At 35.5% G+C, this 22,330-nt stretch overlaps 1 protein-coding gene across 2 annotated transcripts in view; it reads right to left on the reverse strand.

Moving 5' to 3' along the window:
* Positions 1-21,108, reverse strand: part of LOC121371295 (rab3 GTPase-activating protein non-catalytic subunit-like) — a 46,555-nt gene extending 25,447 nt beyond the window's left edge. For both annotated transcript variants that reach the window (XM_041497089.1, XM_041497088.1), the window contains exons 1-20: positions 20,910-21,108; positions 17,542-17,733; positions 17,060-17,144; positions 16,242-16,289; positions 15,769-15,844; positions 15,016-15,117; positions 14,599-14,698; positions 13,734-13,835; positions 11,239-11,387; positions 10,691-10,770; positions 9,999-10,088; positions 9,645-9,784; positions 8,963-9,090; positions 8,182-8,381; positions 7,502-7,584; positions 7,256-7,320; positions 5,040-5,130; positions 4,214-4,356; positions 3,525-3,768; positions 2,632-2,729 (exon numbers count right to left, since the gene is read on the reverse strand). In XM_041497089.1, coding sequence (XP_041353023.1) covers positions 2,632-2,729; positions 3,525-3,768; positions 4,214-4,356; positions 5,040-5,130; positions 7,256-7,320; positions 7,502-7,584; positions 8,182-8,381; positions 8,963-9,090; positions 9,645-9,784; positions 9,999-10,088; positions 10,691-10,770; positions 11,239-11,387; positions 13,734-13,835; positions 14,599-14,698; positions 15,016-15,117; positions 15,769-15,844; positions 16,242-16,289; positions 17,060-17,144; positions 17,542-17,733; positions 20,910-21,036 — 2,343 coding nt within the window. In that variant the 5' untranslated portion in view covers positions 21,037-21,108. The remainder of the gene's footprint in view (positions 1-2,631; positions 2,730-3,524; positions 3,769-4,213; positions 4,357-5,039; positions 5,131-7,255; positions 7,321-7,501; positions 7,585-8,181; positions 8,382-8,962; positions 9,091-9,644; positions 9,785-9,998; positions 10,089-10,690; positions 10,771-11,238; positions 11,388-13,733; positions 13,836-14,598; positions 14,699-15,015; positions 15,118-15,768; positions 15,845-16,241; positions 16,290-17,059; positions 17,145-17,541; positions 17,734-20,909) is intronic.
* Positions 21,109-22,330: the final 1,222 nt, after the last annotated feature.

A 22,330-nucleotide genomic window follows, 5' to 3' on the forward strand; every position in this document is an offset into this window, starting at 1 on the left:
CTTGGCGATTGATGTAAGCTGCTGCAGTGATACTGTCTGTGGCTACCATGAGAGAGGCGCCTGACAGCATCTGTCGCCAATGAAGGATTACATTGTAAACTGCCAACATCTCCAACAGGTTGATGTGTAGATCGGCTTCGTCTGGAGACCACAGCCCGGACAGCGTCTGGTGAGCAGAGATGAGCTCCCCAACCTTCTAAAAAAACGTATCGGCGAAGAGCGGCGAACTGACAATTGACAGGTAACTGGAAAAACGGTTTGTCATCAGGCGGAATGTCCATAGCAAACATCGAAGCGGGACATTTCGTCAAAGGTACCAGAGAATGCGAAAATGACGGTAACATACAACAGCAGCAAGGCAAGCACACATCGACAGATGAACTGCGAACACTGTATCTTCAACCACAGATGGGGCTGGAACATCATGTAGAAATTCTTTATAATGCGAGCAAGGCCATCGGAAGGAATGGCAGTCGCTGGAGACGGAGACCATGAAAAGTCCGGTCGGGATCTATCAGAAGCCTTGAAGCTAACATCAGCCGAAGATCGGTGATGACGGTCCGTGGGACCCGTGACAGGCCGTAGAGACCGACTGCGTGCACGGCTCCGATGAAAGGAGGACGACTCAGACTGGTGATGAGAAGAGTATGACGAATGCTAACCCAGTAAAACTGCTGAAATCCTTTCCACAGTAGCCGCAAGCGACGTAAACGGCAAAAGCAAAGCTGCAGGATAGGGCCACACACACAAAAAAAGGTGTCGCTGGAACCGTCACTGGACCCTCCTTGAAACCACAAGAACCGTGGCGGCAGCCATGAAAGAAAACATCATCTGCAACATCGTTGGTAGCATCGACTTGCAAAGTACCGGCCACCAAGGAACAACCAAAGCAAACATCGGTGTCGGGCCTGTCTTGAAAGGCGGAAGTAGACGTGACGGAATATGTCGTAGACCGCAGCCAGGCAATCCCTCGCCGTCATGTGGTCCACGGAATTCATATCATCTATGCAAAATCTCTCATAATTCACGCACAGGCAAGACGATCGGCAGGACTGGAAGCCGCGGATGAACCAAACCTGGAACCCTCAGAAACTGTGGAAGCCGCTTCAACCGAAGATCGGCGACGAGAGTCCATGATGCCCATGGGAGGCCGTGAAGATCGTGGAAATCGGTTATGGTCACAGCTTCGAAGGCACTGACGCATCGTCCGGAAAGACCCTCAGTACCCATCAATGACGGAGGCTGCTGGAGCCTCATCTGCGAAGTGTCTCATAACTTGAGCACAGGCAAGCCGGTCTGCTGTAACGGATGCCGTAGGTAATCCGGACCGTGGACGGTCCTGTCTAGAACCGTCAGAGGCCTTGGAAGCCACGTCAATTGAAGATCTGCAATGACAGTCCATGGAACCCGTAGGAAGCTGTGAGGGCCGCAGAGAACGGCTGCGGTTCTGACTCCGATGTGCCGATGAAGCCCTGTCCTTGTCCTGTGACGGTACCGATGATCGGCGAACCATGGATTCTGTAGAACGTCTAACGGAATGAGCAGGCTTCTTAGAGGGCTGAGTAGAGGCCACAGGACGCTTGTCATCTGAATTCTCAGCAGGTGGAACCGAAGGAACCGAACTGCTCGAAGAGGGGACTGGAACCGGTCCTGACCACGAATCCGCCGGTTTGGAAGTAGTCCCCATCGACACCATAGTCTCTTGAAGCATGGACGGCAAGATGGAATGTAAAACGTCCACCTTGTTAGCCTCGCTGACACCACCGTCAGGTACGCAGAGAATTCATCTTCTGATAGGCCAGTAGCCTATCAGTAGCACACGGAACACGACACCCCGGATATAAGTCGTGTGGGTCGTCAGCGGCGGTAAACTTCTTACAGCGTAAACACGCACACACAAGACGTTGAACACTAACATCAGACATGATAATAATTTCTATCTGTGAAATAGAAAGAAAAAACAACCATGAAAAAGCACAAAGCTGGTCAACAAAAGACAGCATTATGCAAATGGTGGCCGACACGATGCTAACCGACAACATAAAACAAACATTTCAAGTAAAATATACACTTGGAAAACCAAGTGAAATACGCGAAACGAAGTAATAAATACAACGAATACAATGGAGGAAAAGGATTCCACCAAAATACACGAATACAAAACCAAAGAAGATAAAAAAAGGTGACTCTGAAACAGAGCCAAAGAAAAGACGTCCAGACCCTTTAGCGAAGAGAAAAAGAAGGAAGTTACAGTCATGTGACCGGAACTAGAGAGCAGTATGCAGTAGAAGAATTTAGGCCATCCCATTGGCTGTTGGGATGTTCGGACCAGACCATTTGCGTGGGGAGAGGTGCACTTGTTTGAGGACAGGTAATGTGAAAAGAAAATATTCATTCAAGTATGGCATCAAACATTTTAGAGTTCAAGACAGCCTAAAACTATGTTACATAAAAAGAAACATCATAGAATGAATATACCTGGTTAAGTTCTAAATTATCATTGTAAGTGATTTACCTGTGCAGTGTATTGTGAATGATCTGAGTCTGCTTCACCAACAACTAATTCCCTGTTTAATCTGTTTGAAAACCAAAATTCTAACTGAGAGTAATCCATATATTATTAACACTTACAACAATCTGTTCAGGAGAAAGACTGGAATCTTGTAGAACTATGCTGAGATCACCAGATGAGGAACAATTGGAAAGACAGTTGTGGAAAAAGAAATTAGCTGGAAAATAGTGGAAAAATTCATGAAATATTAATATACATGTTAAGTACAGAAAACTAAAAGGAATAAGTACTGATTTATTGATTCAGCATATTTTAAATTTGGGGCTTATTTCAATCACTTATCTACACCTTTAAAGAAGAAACCCACTGCCTACCAAAGAGCACACAGATATCTTTTATATACACTTTTAAACAGAGAGAACAGCAGATACCATGGCCTTTGATATAACAGTTACGAGGCACTGGTTGGAATGGACGCCTCTAGGAGGACCATAAAAAGCCATATTTCTAGTTTTAGTCTTATAGTACTGAACGTTTTGTCAACAAATGTTTTGTCAAAAGACTTTTCAGTGACTAACTTTTCTTCAACAGATTGTCCCAGCTTTATCTTTATCCTTATCCTCCATTGTAGCAGATAAAAAGAAGAAAATGAAATCTCTTATATTATAAAATATTTAACATTTGGGTACCATTACACTGATGTATTTTGTAAAAAGTAAAAACCAAAACAAAGGTGGTATTTTGAAGAATAAGTATGGAAAATAGTATAGTGGCCTAAAAAGTAGGAAAAGTAGGACAGCAGTAAAAGACAAATAATCAAATTTTACTATTTCAATGTTTATGGAACTGAATCAACTAGCTCAAGATATTTTATTCATTGACAATCCACCTGATTATATAGGTGTTTTTTTAAGATAAACATACTAAACATTGGTGAAAGTTATTATGCTACAGATATCCTGAATTACAGGGATCAATATAATAAAGTTTGACTGGATTTGTATTAATTTACCCAGAGCCAGATTTCTGTCGTCTGAGTTTCCCTTGTGTAGAGATATGACACCATAGCGGTTGGTGTCTGTGTCACTGACGTGTAGATGACATGAGAAACTGTGTAAAAATGATGTGATGCCCAGTTTGTCTTCTTCAAACTTCACTCGGGGCTTCTGTGCTTCGTAAACGGAAGTGAACGTCCCCACCTGGGACAGGACTGCTTCACTCTCAGACATCGTCAGACCCAGCACTTTAGCTATCATCTAGAATATAACCAGGTGGGTTGCTGTAGTCAGTCAAATGAATGATGGCCTTTTATGTTATTCACAACATTTAACGCTTTTAATAGGTTTAGGAAATGTAAATAATCAAAAGCTACTCTGCTTGGTAAACAACATAATAATTATTATAATAATTTAAAATAATGTTAAAAAACAACAAAACAGAGTACTTCAAACAACCAGAACCCAAACTAAAAAAAAACCCAATCTATTAGAGTAAACATATAAAAGTTGGATTTAAAATCATGTTATTTATTTCAAATACTAAAAAGTGTAAATTTAACTGAAATAGTCCAGTAACTATCACATTATGCAATCTTACTAGTAAATTAATAAATACGTAAAAAAAACTAAACACAAAAAAATCCACCAAACACTTCTGCCATTTACAATACTTGAAAAACACCAATAGACTATCATGATGTACCTGTGCCTCCGACTCTACACTCTCTGTAGATTGAGAACTGCCCGACGACTGTTTTTCTATCATGCAGTATGTATGTAACAGACTGTCCTGAGCCTGGCAAAACCGCAAAAACAGCTTACTGTCTATGTCCACGCTCGCTTCAGCTGGAAATATTACAAGACAAATATAAACAAAAAACTAGACTATATTATTGATGGGGCTATATACAGTTATTAGCATTAACTTGAGACTAGTCTGAGAATGGCTCCAACCATTTGAATTGGTTATAATCAGATTTTCAAATGTGTTACTAAATTAAAAACCAAATCCTGCCTGCTACTGACTGGTCGGGCTGCGAGTGCTCTCTTGCACTTGCCAAGCACAGGCGATCCATTCTCCCATCCACCCCAATCATTTCATGTCCTGGATGAATGAATGAATGAATAAATGTTTAACGACACCAGCACAAAAATACACATCGGCTATTGGGTGTCACAAATGTTAAGTATATGAAAATATTATCTATATATATTTATGTAAAACCACAGGAGCCGGCATAAGTCAACACCTGCACCCATGATAGGCATGCACTACAACTGCTTGCTCTGAATGTGCACGCTAAACTCTATGACCTGATCTAAAACCTAATAGAATCAGATTTATTTCTGTAAAATCATATGGTAATCACAAAATAGTTCAGTTTCCAAGAGGATCAAATGGATTGTCCTTTTCTTTTCTTCACAATTTCTATTTTCAAATGCATATTTACAGTTTGAGCATATATTGCTATTAATAACTGCTATAAAATGCTTACAAAGATATTAAAGGATGAGATATTTCTGTTTACCTCTGTTATTGATCTGCTGGATGCAAGCCCTAAGAACATTCTTCATGATGCCACATGACAAATACTTGGTACTAAGTACTCGTTCCATAGCCTGTATTAAAACAAGAAACAGAAACATTGAGGAACAAGACATTTAGGTAATAAGAGTAAAATACTTTTATCATGTAACTACTGTTTGTATTAACCTCCAGTAGTGACCATTTAAAGCAAAATAATAAATGGCTACTAGCAGTTTATCGCTTGTTATATGATCTGTCTGACTACTTGATTGCTTTGAATAAATTTTCAGTTACATATAACATTCTTTAAGTGGTTAATTTCAATACAACATATCAAAATAAAATGCTATATAGGGTAAATAAAACAATTCAGATATACAAGTTTAAAAACTATTTTTGGATGTGTCAAATGCATCTTACAAGAATTAATTCTGTAGGTCATACTACAAAACAGCTGCTTGTGTAGATTTTCCTAATCTTTTTGTAAAGTTACAGGATAAAAAACAACAATAGGTTAATGGCATAGGTTAAAATCTTTATCCTGTTCAGGATGTATGGGGAATTCTGCTTGTCAAGATTCTCCATTGTTCCCTTCACAGGATAAAGCTGATGACCTATGCCGTTAACCTGTAATTTTCTGTGTAAATCAAGAAGAATAAAATGCTAAACATATATAAACAGAGTACTAACAGAAATTAAAGCAAAGATAAGATTTTAAATATTTACATTCAAATGTACATACAACATATATTAAGTTAGTAAATGTGAATTATTTTATGATAATAATATCAATATTACTTTTCTCAATAGATCATGAAATATACATTATTCACATAAAGATATATACGAGGTGTGGCAAAAAAGAAATGAAACTAATTGTTTAGCTTAGGCACTACCCACTATATGATAAAACTGCTTTTATGTTGTTTTATTACAGTCTTTCCTGGTTCCAAGAAGTGCTCAAATGCTTGTTTCGGATAAATATTAATTGTGTTACGTTCATTTTGATAAGATGTGTGTCATCTCCCTTGTCAGAAAATGAGTGAAAGAAACTTGGAACAGCGCATTAACATTAAGTTTTTAGCTAAATCTAACAAAACTGCGACTGAAACATACAGTACGTTAAAAATAAATTATGGTGATCAGACAATGTCTTGTGCTCGGGTATTTCAGTGACATAAAAGATTTTTTGGATGGTCGAGAAGATGTGCACGAATGACCAAAAATCAGGTCAACCAAAAACCACCAAAACTGATGAAAACATTAGAAAAGTTCAAAAGCTAGTTTGTAGTGATAGCCATTTAACAATTAGAATGGTGTCTGAAATACTTAGCATGAACAAGGAATCGATTCGGAAGATTTTAATTGAAGATTTGTTCATGAGAAAGGTGTGTGCAAAGATAGTGCCAAAACTTCTGACGGATGAACAAAAACAGAAAAGAGTGGACATTTGTACTGATCAAACCTTTTAGACAGTGTTATCACAGGGGATGAGTCATGGGTGTTCCAGTATGACCCGGAAACTAAAAGACAAAGCCTCCAGTGGACAACGATAACATCTCCTTGACCGAAAAAGGCAAGAATGTCCCGTTCCAAAGTGAAGACAATGTTAATTGTGTTTTTTGACATTAAAGGTATTATGCACCACGAATATCTTCCACCAGGGCAAATGGTCAACCAGCACCTTTACAGAGATGTGCTAGGACGTTTAAGGGAAAAGGTTCGTTGAAAAAGACCAAATCTGTGGTCCAACAAGTGGATTCTTCATCACGACAATGCTCCTTCTCATTCGGCGCCATCGGTTAAACAGTTTTTGGCACAGAAGCAAAACACAACAATGGAAAACCCACCCTAGTCGCCAGATCTTGCCCCATGTGACTTTTTTCTGTTTCCAAAACTGAAATGTTTCATGAAAGGGACCCGTTTTGACAATGTGGAAGCCATAAAGAGACGTACGACAGAACAGTTAAAGGGCATCCCAGAAGAGGATTTTCAAAAATGTTTTGCTGCATGGAAGAAAAGAATGGAAAAGTGCATAACAGCCAATGGGAATTATTTTGAAGGAGATAATCTTTGATTTTTTCAGTTTTTAAATAATAAATGATTTACTGACATACTCTTGTTTCTTTTTTGCCATACCTCGTATATATATATATATATATATAAAACTGACTTGTAACTGATTTGAAATAAGAAATATATCTGGATGTTATTTACCTGCTGAGCTATGTTAGCTATCCTCATATCTAAAATCAAGTCTTTAATTGTGGTTTCCAATGCTCCTGTAACAGAAAAAAATACTAATAATTAAATATTTTCAGGTTTTTACATCAAATCAGAGATACTCAATTAATTTTACCTAAACTACTTATCTTAAGTAGTGAAAAATGCATGTTGAAAAATGTAGTTAAATCAACTATTATTTCATATTAAATATAATTGGCTGTCAAAAGTATTTAATACCTGATGCTTCAGAATTTTCTTTCAGAGTAGACTTGAGTTTTCTCAGTAGATGAAGATCCCGGGCACGCTTACTGCTCTTGTCACTGAAACAAGAGAAAATAACAATATGTTCAACAACTCAGCAAATTACAACTATTTAATGTGTGACAAATGGCAAGAAAGCATAAACCACAACCTTTGGTATACCAGTCATGGGACAAGGGTTTGGACAAGTCTACCAAGGGATACTGATACAACACTTCACAATCTCAAACTGAGCTGTTTACTGATGCCATAAAATCGTAATTAAAAATGTGTCGTTAAATAAAATATTCCTTCCTTCCTTCTGTATCCAACCCTTGTCTTTAAAACAATAAATAAATAAATAAAATTTGTTTTATTTAGCAACACCACTAGAGCACACTTATTTATTTAATCATCAGCTACTGGATGTCAACCATTTGGTAATGCATTTTCCCAAAGACAGGACAGCACATAACACAGACTTTGATATACCATAAAACAACAAATAATACAGCAGGTTAATATTACCAATATGTTAATAACACTACTATTATACACCATGTACATATATTTCCACCTTTCACAACAAGCAAATGGTAATACATGCTATTTTCATTCTCTAAATAAACCAAAACAATGATTATACTTTTCAACAAGTCTTGAATAACGTAACAAACCTCAATGCCAAGTGAAATGGCACCTCCAGTGTCTTGATGGTTCCATTTGGTTCAATGAGTGCGCAGCTAAACACTTTCGTCTTGACCCCACGACTTGTTACAATATTCAGTCCCATCATGCCATGGCTAGGAGAGATAAGTTGACACCACTTGCTTGTGTTAAAAGCCGCCACTCTCGGCCCAGTGGCTGCTGTCCAGACCTAGAGAAGTTGACAGCAGTTTTATAACAAGCTAACATTCATTTATACTGTTTTCCATGCTTATATCCAATTAAGGTTCAAACAAGCTATCCTGGGCACACATCTCAGCTACCTAGACTGTCAGTTCAGGACAGCAGGTTAATGGTTAGTTGTTAGTGTGAGAGAAGTCGGTGTAGTGGTCTTAGACGGAGTTATTAAACTTGCTTAAGTATGATGCGCTTAACCACTACACCACTCAGGCCTGTCCAAGATAACAACAAAAACATAAATATGTGCTTTGCCTGTGTTTGCACATAATCTTCAAAGGAAAGCTGCAACATGTTCCCATTAACAGCACTTTCCCACAGACAAAACACATACCAGTCATGGTAGACTAGTTGGGATAAAAAAATCACCAACAGACTAGTCTACTATTTTTTAAATGTGTATTCTTTTTTAAATCTATATAAAAAGCTATTGTTGTTATTTGTTGTCTTCCAAATGATTATTTAAGCATAAAAAAATGTTACAAAAGATAATATCTTCTCCATATCACACTTGTAAGCAATATCACAATATTAACAACATCAGATGAAACATACCTCAAGAATTCCCCGCCGAGGTGCATAAATGACAAGAAACTGGGCCACTCTAGAGTGATCCTTGTTCCCTCCACTCTGTGTGTCATCTTCACGAACCTGTATCCAGCCTAACTGAGCATCACGATAGCCTAAATAAAAATATATTTATTAATTATTGTGTCATCATTTTAAAGAATCTTTTCTAACCATAGAAAACCATAGTTTGGTTTCTATGGTTTAAGTTCAAAAATTAAAACAAAAAATTATGTGTAAAATATTGTTAATTTCATAGTGTTATGACAATTCGTACTGGAAGTAAGAATATTTTATTCAGTGTAATATAAAAATTCCAAAAGACTTAATTCATTCAATATTAAGAGTATGTAAATACCATGACACTATTTGTTTCTGGTGTTAATAAAAGAAAAAAAGAAAGAAAAACCCCCAACAAAAAACAACAACAACACACCAAGAAGCTCATGTAAAACAATAATATGAATATTTTCATTTATTTTTATGCTTATATCCATCTGTAGTTCAAGCACAGTGTCATGGGCTATAAGGACTTCCATATATGACCAAGGTTAATAGTTAGTGGTTAGTTAGAGAAGTCAGTGCACTGACCTTACACCTCCCTACTTACTAGCCTTATATTTGGTAACACCAATGAGGCTGATACAAGAACACTTCAAATCTTACATACCTTTCCACATTCTGACAGCGATTCCTCTTTCCACATCAATGAGAACCACCCTTCCATAGCTGTCCGTCAGTGCCGCATACTTATTATTGGGTGACAACGCTATACTGTCCCCAGATCTCCGCTGGTCAGGCAGGCCAAACCTGTATGATAATTTATATTTTAGTCAGTGTTTGTAATCTATGATATTTAAATACAAATTAACTTTTATCTGACCGGACATTCAAATAGTGTGATTATAAATATAACATTTCCTCCACTAATATCCAGTCATGCCGACTACCTAATTAATCATTACTGATTATTGGATAATTTGCCGTTATAACTATTGTATCAACAGTATGTATTATGACAAACCTTGAAGAGAGTGGTGTAGCAGGTTCTATCTTTGGAGTAAACTTGTCCTTAACTTCATCTCTTTGTCTGCCACCAAATCCAAGCCAACCACTGAAAACAAATATTTAATTACATGTATTTATAAATTAATAAATATAAAATTATTATGAAAGTAACTTTGTATATTTACTGCTTGTCTACAAACGACCATGTCATTTTTTTCTCTCTCTTTCCACACACAAACTAGTGTTATTTTAACTGGGATGTAAAAGCGAAGTTCTCATGAAGACATCATGAAGTTCGTTTGAGGGACCTTTATACTCAGGATTACTTGTTCATAATCTTGGATTTGCTTTTGCATTAAAACTTAACTAAAGTTCAAAATATCTTTTAGTTACGCTCTGCTAAATTAAAAAATAAATATATCAACATTTTAAAGACCATTGCAGGTTAAATCAAACAACACATGTCAATAGCACCCAACAAATTTTCATATCACCTAAGTTCAAGGACCATAACTTTGTTTTAAAAAAAAGGCCAATCGCCATGAAAGTCAAACTTCATGATAAAGCTACAGACCAAATTTCAGCTTAATATCTTGAGGCATTGCAAAATAAAGTCAGAAAAACTATATATGGGACAGACAGATAGCCAGACAACAGACATATGGATGGATGGATGAATAGACAGAGACTAATGAAAAAGATACATACCTGGCTGCAGATATCAGAGCTGTCTTTATTTTGTTTGCCATTGCCAGTGCGACTTCAGATAGAATAGGCTGTGTGCTTCCCTGGTAAAAGAATGTTTTAAAAATCAATACACTATATTATTAAGAATGACTTAAATAATATCACAAGTAATAAAACAAATTTAATTGATGGAATTTTTTTTAACATTTCAGTTGATTCATTTAAAGTTTGAATTTTAAGTAATTGTAACAATACAATAATGCTGGGTTTAGTGTGATTAGTTTTTGCAATTTGAATAGAGGAACACTTCAGTGTTTGCACATCATCCCACAAGGTTATGATAAGTTTAAGACAATCGGATTTCCAGTATGACAAACTTAATTTTTTTAGCAAAACTTGGTAGATGTATGCTGACATTTGTTTTTTTTGTTTTTTTTAAATGAAAACAAATAAACCTAAAGAAATCATAATTTTAGAAAAAGATGTTACCATCATTTTCATGAGACAGATGACAGTAAACAGTATTGTTAAAAAGCCGGTTTGAACAAGTGACTGTTTAAAATACTGACCTCAATAGCACAATAAAAGCCGGTGTATGGTCCCATGCCTGCTGTAAGATACAGAGTGGCCGCTGGTGGAGAACTCTTCACTTGAGCGTTGTAACCTCCAGTCATTGAAACCATCTGCAGCTGATCAAATGCATTGGTGGAATGCAAACCTATAATTATATATGTACTAGTATGTTAAAGGTGTAGTGGTTACATTATCTGACTTAAAGGAATGCTAAAGCAAGGCTTTTGGACTGGTGTGTATATTCAACGATACATAATGCACATTATTGCTTAATATCAACAAGTATAATTGTATAGTTAATTAATAAAACGGTTAAATGTGACGGCTATTATATATAACGGGCGCAGTTATACGTAATACCTAACGTGTCACGTCAGGAATTAGTCTTCGAACTGAAGAAACAAAACATACCTGATTTTTGCGGATGCATCGCAATGTTCTGTAATAATATTCATCCCAGTAACACAGCAACGTGTATATGTGGTTTATTTTTCAATACAAAATAAACCACCTTTGTCAGTATTGAAATAACTGCATTATATTTTGTATATAAATTAACCCACGTACTGAAATAATAGTCGGAGTGTTTTCTTGCTTAATTGGTCTTGTCATGTCATGTCATATGGTTTTACGTGCACATTCAGAACAAGCTGTTGTAGCGCACGCCTGTCGTGGGCACAAGAGTCGGACTTGACAGGAAAGGTGGGGGGAGAGGAGGGACCGCCTGCACTGGCAGGTGCAAGGGAGCACCAGCAGCCCAAACAAATCGGTAGCAGGCGGGTGGGGGTGGTGGTGGTGCTATGGAATTTGAATGGAGCAGTTAAATGCCAAAGAGAAAAGGGTGCGCAATTTTGATTGAGGGAATTTGGCACAATCTTGAACGGTCGGTCGAAAGGTAAATGGCCAAGCTAATATAGGTTTTGATATTAGTGAATCGAGAGGTCTTTTCTTTCCGTGGCCTGTACCTGTGGTTCTTGATTGGCAGGTGTATATTTAGATGGTCCCTAGAGACTGTGTCTAGACACACTAAAAACATGTGCCTCTTTTATGAAGATCACAGGGTATTGTGTGATAACCTCAAATCGTAATGGACTTTACCAGCTTTATTACTGTAAGTAATTCTGTAAAACCCTTGATTAAGTAGACTTTCCCATCTAACATCACAAAACTGATCAATTACGTAGTCCCAGAGAAAAGAAAATTATCACTTGGGTATCGTGAGTGGTCGTTTTTGCTCGAACGTATCCTACCAATAGCCTAATAATATGCATTTTTTCTTTGGATTTAAAAAAAAAAAAAATACTATAACTCCATTTTGTTATATTGATGCAAATTACAATATATTTAGTTAAATAGTTTATAATACTATCAAGTCATTTATGTTGTTTTACAAGCAGGTTGGTGAAAGCGAAGCGCCTTGTCGTAAATTAGAGCATTTGTTTACACTGTGCATAATAGAGAAGTTGGATCTGAGCTGACGTTACTTCGCTCAAAGCTATACAACCGGATGTCACAAAAACGAAACAAAATGGCTGCCCCCAGTTAGCAGGAATAATCACGTTTTTTTTTATTAATTCTAAAATTACGCGTTTTTCATTTGTTAAAGTGTCAGTATGTCTTGATGGTCCGGGTATGCATCTTTCCAACACATAAGGCTGTTCTAGTTTAGTCTACCTTTAAGGAATATTGGCTCCAACCCAGAGTATATTTTAATGCACTCTACATAAATGTCTGTCTCTTTCTCTAATTACTAACAATTAACTTAGTCTTGAAAAGACAACCTAAATAGCTGGAGTGTGTGCCCAGGAGAGTGTGCTTGAGCCTTAATTAGATATAAGCATAGAAATAAGTTAAAATTACAAATTTGGGGGGTCTGTGGGGGTTTTAAATTTATTTAATAAAATTTTCAAACTCAAGTAAATAAGTTTACTATATTTTAAATTAACATTTCTAAAGGGTGTATACTACCAAATCAAATCCCATAGACGACAATAGTAACATATGTGGCTAAAACTCCTACCTGCAGCGTATCAATCGACATAAACGCCACGGATATAAATACTACCACCTCTCACACTTAAAGTGAATCAGAAAAAATTGGGGGTCAAGCTGCTCGTTTCTGAGATAACGGATAGCGTCTATGACTACCCTAGTTTTGCACAAAATTCGAGTACTTTTTTTTATAGGTACCCCATACATGTTTCAAGCACAAGGCTACTTAACACACTGGTACTAGATGAAATAAAATTGCATTTTTTTTTTACCCAGATGAAACTATTATTTTTTACAACCAACACACGCACATTTATAACCAATCACAGGACTTGTGGTGTTCACTTCTCTATCAAAAATTGGGTGCACCTCGAACTTTGACCCAGCCGGAAGTTATTTGGTCTAGTACTACCTAAATAACCTCGGTGAAAATAAATCAAGCTAACTATCAATTTCCTAACATAATATTATATGTGACAAACAGATATGTGTAACTTACCACAGCTAACATGGTCGTTGATTCTGTCTTGACCCTGTAATCCCCATTTCTTGTACGCTAAAGGTGGAGGCTGCAGTCCTGTATCACTGCCACTTGCTGTTGCTAAACATTCAACACAAATATTTCCAGAAATATATACAGGGTTCATACACTTCAAATATTTTAATTTTCCATGACTTTTAAGCACTATTATGGTTCATTTTCCAGGACCTTTTTTTAACATTTTTCCAGGAGTCTGAATACATTACCTGGAAATGAATTTTTGCTTACGACACCCCAGTACACTGTTTATTCAGTGGTTGTTACATCTCAAACATAAGCTACACCTAATCTAGATAAATCACATGGATGCTAAAGTTGTAAAAATACATAAATAGATATAGTTTGGAACCAGACATCAAACATGATTAATTATGAATATATTTTCCAAATCATTATTATTAAATGAAAAAATAAATAAATAAAATTCCAGGACTTTCCAGGAGGTTAATTCATTTTTCCAAGAGTTTTAAGCACTTTCCAGGATGAAAATTAAATTTAAACACTTTCCAGGACTTTCCAGGATGCGTGCGAATCCTGATATAATATTACATAACACCATTCAAATAATTCAGAATGAAATCAACTATATAATTATAAAAATGTGTAAAGTTAAATAATGCAACTAGGGTTAAAAAAATGTTTTTAAACATTTGACATTCCTATTTTGGCACCAAACGTTTACCACTTTTATCTGACCAGTAAATTAATAAAAGAATAATTAACATCATCTATTAGTACAGGATTTTTCTAGAAAGGAATATTCGGTTCTGTGTGATTTAGTAATCTACAAGAAACAGTCAGTTGTTATTACAACAATACATACCCCTTGCAACTTGATTTCTGCATGCACGAAGTGACTGAATTAAACTAAAGCCATCTATAGACACAACAGCCTTCCGGTAAAGAATCACAAGCTCTTCATGCTGAAAATGTACAGAATTTTATTTAACTTTTCTCCCACAAAACTGAAAGCTCATTTTATTTTATTGTCATCCAATTAATTAGTACTATTAACACACAACATAAAACCTGCAGAGTCCTCAGTATTTTTCAGTTCCATTGTTAATGACTTGCAGTTCATAAACAGAAATACTGTACTGTATTGGCTCAATACAAACAGTACATTAGCACAATTCAAAACTTATGCTGATTTGCAAAGCATCAGCAAATCCCTTTTTAATATAAGGTAAATATGTCAAGCCCTACGAATTGCAGAAAATATAAAAAGGTTAAGACCAACCTGTTCTGCCATGCCAAGATATCTGGGTGATTCGTAGGTTCGACACTTCAGCTTCTGGACTGGTTCCATGTGTAGGAGTTGTGACAACAACAAGACTCCAGTCTACATTTAAAATTGAAATCATTATTATTATAACAATGGTCATTACTAATGTGCTTATTTTATTTTGATTCAGCACAATTTTCTATTCATAAATAAATATTCTGATATAGTCCCAGACAGAACTAATTTATTATTAACAGAAAGGCATATTCTCTATACAACACGCTATATAATCTATGCATCTGCTTAGTGAGTCTAGATATTGCAATAAACATCACAAAGAAGAATTTTGATAGCTACAATCTTTGAAATTGGAGCTCAATTATGTTTTACATTGCAAATCTGTCTCACAATTTTTACTTTATTTTACTCCTGTTCTTAATGATCTCAGATTCTCTTGTCTGTTTACTAATCTTTTTCACACACTGTTATTTCATTCCGAACATCAAGAATACATTCCAAACTTTATTATTCATTACTTATATAACATAATATTCCATATAGAAACTTTAATATTAAGTCTTTAAAAAAAAAAAACATATTGCAAAATCTAGAACTCGAGATTATTTATTCTGTGCTTGTGCTTTTCATTTTATAAAAAAATAAAGTCATTAACTTTTAAACACAGATTTAAAAAAAAAAAGACAATAAATACAGTAAATAGATGGTTTATTGAAGTCAGACAAGATGAAGTCTGTATGTTGTCCCTACCTCTGTGTACATCCTGATGTAGCCCGTAGAGAAACCTACTATAACACAGGTCCAGTCTGGAGCGCCTTGTGTACTTCTACAATACAACAATACAATACAACACTCACTTTCTTTCAACACAGTTCTTGGCATTAAACCACATTAAAGATCAATCAATGAAATTAAAATTTACAAAAGCCTTGTTTACACCTGCTTAATAATATATATAAAAAACAATTCAATACATTAAGTAAATACAGATCTTGAAGCTGTATGAATAACCTGACTTTTTTACTACATTTAGAAAGTGTCTGTTTCATTGTATCATAAGGTGTGATTTTAGATTAACCCAAGTATGGTACTAACTATCTTTGTTCTACTGTACATTATTTAGTAAATTTTTAATTCTAAAAAATGACTGATGTATATGTATATTATATATGGTCAATATTATTGCTTTGTGGATTACTCCAAATGGTGTGAACAGACATTACCGTTTCTGTGAAGCCAATGGCAGACACATCACACAGTTTATTATTTCTCTGAAATAAAAACAAAAATCATTATCGATGCTAGTTGCAACAACATAACATTTTGTTTAAAAAAACTTGATTAGCAATAGTTATTATCCATTTTAAAATTGATTAACCATTACTATTTAATGTTTACTAATGTGTAGCAATATCTCAATTTGCATATGACTTTGCATCAATATCTCCATTAAAGTATTTCTCATGACAATAATGAACGATAGCATATCAAACATGTTTGAACAAAATGATTAACAGATATGGAGTTGTATGATCACATGTATTTAATATGATTAAAACTATCTTCAGCAAATGGAAAGATCCCAAGTATGCAATAAATAAAACAAACTTCTGGACTGTTACTTCTTGTTTAGTTTTTTTAAATAAAAGCAGCAAGTTCATTTTGTTTTTAAATCCTGAGACACATGATTAAAAGCAGACCTCAATGTGAAAAAATTGATGGAAGTGATTAATTGCTTCCCTAAATTTAGATAATGGAGAGTCATTTCAAATATTACCATATTGATACCATATAAATGCAGCCATTAACGCAGACAAAAACTTACTCTTCCTGAACTAGTCTCAGGTGAGTGAGAGTGATAGCCACCCTCTACGTTTACTTTTCCATCTAGGAGCCAGATGGCGCTTACTTCTATTTTTGAATACAGATAGTGAAATGTTTTAGTCGCCAGATGAAAATAATGGTCACATATGCAACCAAATCAGTTGCTATGTAGAGGGCTGTGGTGAGGTCTATAAAAAGAAAGCCGACAGTAACTCACCCTTCCTCCTGACTTAAACTGCTCTGCCAGGCAACGGAATACTGTGTGTCCATGTCTTCTCCCTTGTGGCTGGGATTCCATTTTTCTGTGATAGAAAATAATTATATATTAAATATTACAATAGACAAGATGTAAACGTTCTAAGGTATCAAGCTGAAGAATATAAAAAAGAAAATGAGGGTTACATTTAGTAAAGCACTGTTATACACAAGTTTTCACCTAAACTTTAATAACTTTACTAAGACACAAAATATTTAAACAAGTTGAGTCAGTACAGTTAAAAAAAACAGTAACTTTGGCTGCTACCCTATATTAGTGGTTGACAAAATTAGTGTCAAGAGAAAATATATAATTAAAAAATTACTTCAGAAATTTAAATGTTTTGGGGGGATTTTGTTTATGGGGTTTTGTTTGCTTTTTAGGTATTTTGGAATTAGAAATACCATAAATAGAAATGTAGACAAAACAAGTAACAAACTTACGAGTCAAAACACAGATTTTATCTTCTTGTGCAAAAGCAACCATGTCATTGGTTGGAGACAGAGACACAATGCACTCTTGCAACCACCTGTGTTGTCCATTATTACCACTATTGACAACACCGGCACTGTCTTCAGATTCCACTACAGTCTCCTCCTCGTTCCATCCCCAATCAACATCCCAGTTGTCGGGTTCTAAAATAATATACTGCCAAAATAAGTTTACTGGCAACAACTTCTATACACATATTTAAACAAGTTCCACAGTAATAAAATATCAAATTGACAATATTAACTACCTTATTTCTATTATAATTACAACAAAATTAATTTTCAATTCTATTATTTATGTCTTTACGTTAGTGTATATGAAAACCAAAATAAAACTTTAACAAAACGTCTTTTTTTTTCATTACACAAATTTTAGTACTAATATTAAACTTTTCTGTGGTGCAGTTTATAATCAAGGCAATGCATCCTATGCCCTTCATATATCAAATATGATGCTTATAACAGGAAGTGAAGGAACAGTGTTTTTAAACAGTCTTCATTTAAGAACATTATGGTATAATCTTTTGGCTAAAATGATACCATTAAAATAATAAATGTGCTATATTGTTGTTACTTATTTATTGCATTTTGGATGAGTCTACTCTGCCAAAAGACTATACTCAGCCTCTGGTATTATGAATAAGAATGTAAATAACACTGGCTATACATGTAGATACAGTAGCCATTTCTACTATGGGTACAGCACTTTCTCAGACTCTGAACCATGAAAAGGTTGCCTACCTACGATGTCAAATCAATAGGTAGGTACAGCTGATTTGAATGGCTGCTATATCCACTATTTAGAAGGCTGGAGAAACCTAACCCAATCGAAATAAATAGTGCACCTTTAGTGAATTGAAAGCACCCCCCTTTCATCCAGAAGAGATAATGTATGTGCAATGATGTATCTAGTCACTACAGGTCCGGCATTTGACAAACAGTAAACATGCATAACCAAAAAGCAATAAAATAATTATTTACTTAACTAGTTTGTCCAGCCCTGTATATATAACTCACTATTTGTTATAAATATCTACTACTGAATTCATTTGCCAATGCAAGTTTTTAGAGCCCACTTTTGGTGTACTACGTAAAATTTAACGAATAGTGGTACACTCCATTCTTGTTACATGTTCAGCAATTTTTGTCTCTAGACCCTATTATTTGGTATTAGATAAAGAAAACAGACTTTTCATGGATGAAAATAAATTATGTAATATATAGACAGAACCACATACCAGTTGTTTTGCCATGTTATTTATTGCACAAGTTTATGGTATGCAAGAATATTATACCATGAGACCAAATGACGTTCTAGCTAGGGACACAATGTTATTTGGGTGAACACATAACTACGCATGCAAAATTTTGTGCAATAATTTTTATTTTTATTGCACTGTTAGAATTGTCTTTGTTACTATAGTAAGATTAAATATGTATGTAATAAATCAGTTATCAAAATGTTTTAATATTTTTACATATTCTGTTAACTAACCAGGAAGTGTTTTGGTAAACTTGTTAATAAATGTGAGGTCGCTGGTTGCGCATGCTCACAAGCTTAGAAACAATGTGACATGCGAGACTATTTGTCTATTGATATACGTGACTACTGATTACTGAGCCCTGTTCCACGTAGCAATTTTAGCGCTAAGATCACTTTAGATGAATAATTATATTATGGTATGAGTTTTGGCGTGGATAAGCAACGATCTTGCATAGTGTAAAAATAACAATGTTTTTCTTGTTATTATTGACAGACATAACCTAATGTATATATATCATTAAAATATAAACATTAAATTCAATATAAATATATAGTGAGATTTTTAGTTTTAGTTTTAGTTTACTTGTGTATACTGTAATATTCTAACCTTAAGGCTCAATGGGTAGGTGTAACCCACTTGCACCGACCAGTGATCCATAACTGGTTCAACAAAGGCCATGGTTTGTGCTATCCTGCCTGTGGGAAGCGCAAATAAAAGATCCCTTGCTGCTAATCGGAAAGAGTAGCCCATTAAGTGGCGACAGCGGGTTTCCTCTCAAAATCTGTGTGGCCCTTAACCATATGTCTGACGCCATATAACCGTAAATAAAATGTGTTGAGTGCGTCGTTAAATAAAACATTTCTTTCTTTTTTTTTTTCTATTCTAACCTTTTTGAAGCGATATGTATTTTGAAGTGGAACATCCAGATAATGTCTGATTGACCAATATTCAAGAAAAATAACTCCAAACAACATGAAATGAAGTATGGTGGTCCATAAATTCCATATTAATAATACACGTAAAAAATTACAACATTAAAATAAATGTTAACCCCATCATCACATGTAAACAATATAGCCTAGTGCAAACATAGTCACTATTTGTACATTGATAGAGTGGAGTAAATTTGACAGCCCTTCAATTATTTTGTTTTGTTTGTTGATTATTGCTAGTATTCAAAATAATGTCCACTACACATTTCATGTTGAATAGATATTATTTTAAGATGTAATATGCACTTGAAGGTCATGTAATCCTAGCCAAATATAATCGTATGCAGTGCATGTAAAATAAGGACAAGGGACTCATTCAGACATCCATAAAAATTGATAGATGTTAAAAAAGTGCCTTACAGAAAATAGTACTGTTAGTTACATGGTATTTTTAATTGTTTATACTTACCACAAACTGGCAAATTGTAAACATTGCTTTATTCTTATAAATAAAAAATACTTCCGTCAACAAAAACTTCTGCATTTGACGTCATAGCTTTTCTTTGATGATGCACAATTCCTATTTAAAGATAGTGTGCCAAAAAACATACCGCACCATGATAATACATACCGAGACGATACTTAAATTCATTTTAATGCTAAGATCGTTTCTGGAAAAAAGCCCAGGGCCCCGTTCCATGAAGCAGTTTAAGCACTAAGATCATCTTAAGTGAATTAGGTAGTTATGCATTTAAGATGATCTTAGTGCTAAGATCGCTTCGTGGAACAGGGCCCATATTTTCGAAGCAATCTTAGCCTACGAAATAGTAAAATCGTCGTAAGCTGTGACATCACTATGGCATGTGCTATAGTGACGTCACAGCCTACGGTGGTTTCACGATTTCGTAATGCTAAGATAGCTTCGAAAATATGGGCCCAGGACACTAACTGTGAACAGACAAGCCCCCTATTATTATTTTTTTTAGTATGACACCGTTCTGGAACAGTATTCCAGAGTGTTTTATTACTGTTCCGTCTGTCCAGAACGTCAAGGACTGTGACTCGAATGTATCGGTCTGGTTACAGTAACAGAGGTGTTCAATAATTTAATAAAATAAATTACCCTCCTTGCTGAATGTAGCACTTTCAGTCTCCTTGTCGGGAGTGTTTCCCCGCCAGAACGGAAACAGGAATTTTTTCACAGTTGAAATATCATGAAATCGTGACAATACGGTCAACTGACACGACATCGCACTAACTAGACCAGTCACAAAACCAACATAAAACTTCAATTAAAGAATTCTCGCGTCAGCCATATTTGTTTCCTCCGACATCACCGGAAGTAGTTGTCTGCTTAACAAATCCTACCCCGTATCAGCCACGTTTCAGCGAGTTAAAAGTTTTTGTTTTTGTTTAACAACACCACTTGAGCACATTGATTTATTAATCATCGGTTATTTTGGATGTCAAACACTGCAGTTTTGTTTTGTTTTTATTTTGTTTATTCGTTGGTTTTTGTTTTTTTTGTTTTTAGGGTTTGTTTTTTTGGTTATGGTCTTTTCAGGGGTGGTGGCAGGGAGGTGTGTGTGTTTTTCTTTCTTTCTTTTAATTTTTTTTTTGCTAGTACCAGGTAGTTGTGTACATTGTGGAGCGAGATCTAGCTCACTCAGTAAAACGCTCGCTCAAGGTGCTTTGGACCCAAGATCGAACCTCCCCAATGCGGTTTTTTTCACGGTCCAACCAGTGCTCACGATTGGTAGCCTACATATCAAATTTGTAGCTAGCATGTGTGAACATTTTATTTTAATCAGTATGTTACAGTACATGTAACATAGGCGTACGGGCCGTCGGGCTTCCATTTGTGCAGGGGTTGGGGGGAGCAGGCTGGGCTTTTCCCCCGAATTAAAAATGTCCAAATCTGGATTATATATATATATATATATATATATATATACAGGGGCGTATTATTGAAGCAAATGGTCCGCTTTCAGAACTAAAACATACAGCTTTATACATATGGAGTTTCTGGTGGTGCAAAAACAAAATAGAAAATTCAAATTAGCATTAATACAAAACAGCTATAGGCCTATACGGTTACAAACGAATCACTACGCATTTTTACATAATTTAAGATCCAGGGACGTCTCTCCTAAACCCAATCTCTAGCATGGCCAGTGGTCGGGTGTGGGAAGGGTAATATTAAGTAGGACACTTTTGAATTATTTATTTTTAAAAAAGGGGTGGGGTGGGATTATGATGCGTTGTTCGAATAGTATATGAAATTTACTTTAAAATAATTTTTATATAATTTAGTATGACGCTTATTTTTGACTGGGAATTTCCAAAACAAATAATAGTAAAAAGATTACACTATTTATGTCCTTGAGGGAAAGGTTGGTAAAGGGTAGCGCCAAGCGCCCAGGAAAGACTGACATGAGAAAAAGTGTAGTGTATGTGTAGTAGTGTTGGAATAAAGTGCTCCTACTGGCAGTAGCTAGTGGTAATTTCCCTATTAGCTCTGTTGGTACAGCACTGGCAGTAGCT

Source organism: Gigantopelta aegis, chromosome 4 (assembly GCF_016097555.1).
Source record: "Gigantopelta aegis isolate Gae_Host chromosome 4, Gae_host_genome, whole genome shotgun sequence".
NCBI classification, from domain to species: domain Eukaryota; kingdom Metazoa; phylum Mollusca; class Gastropoda; order Neomphalida; family Peltospiridae; genus Gigantopelta; species Gigantopelta aegis.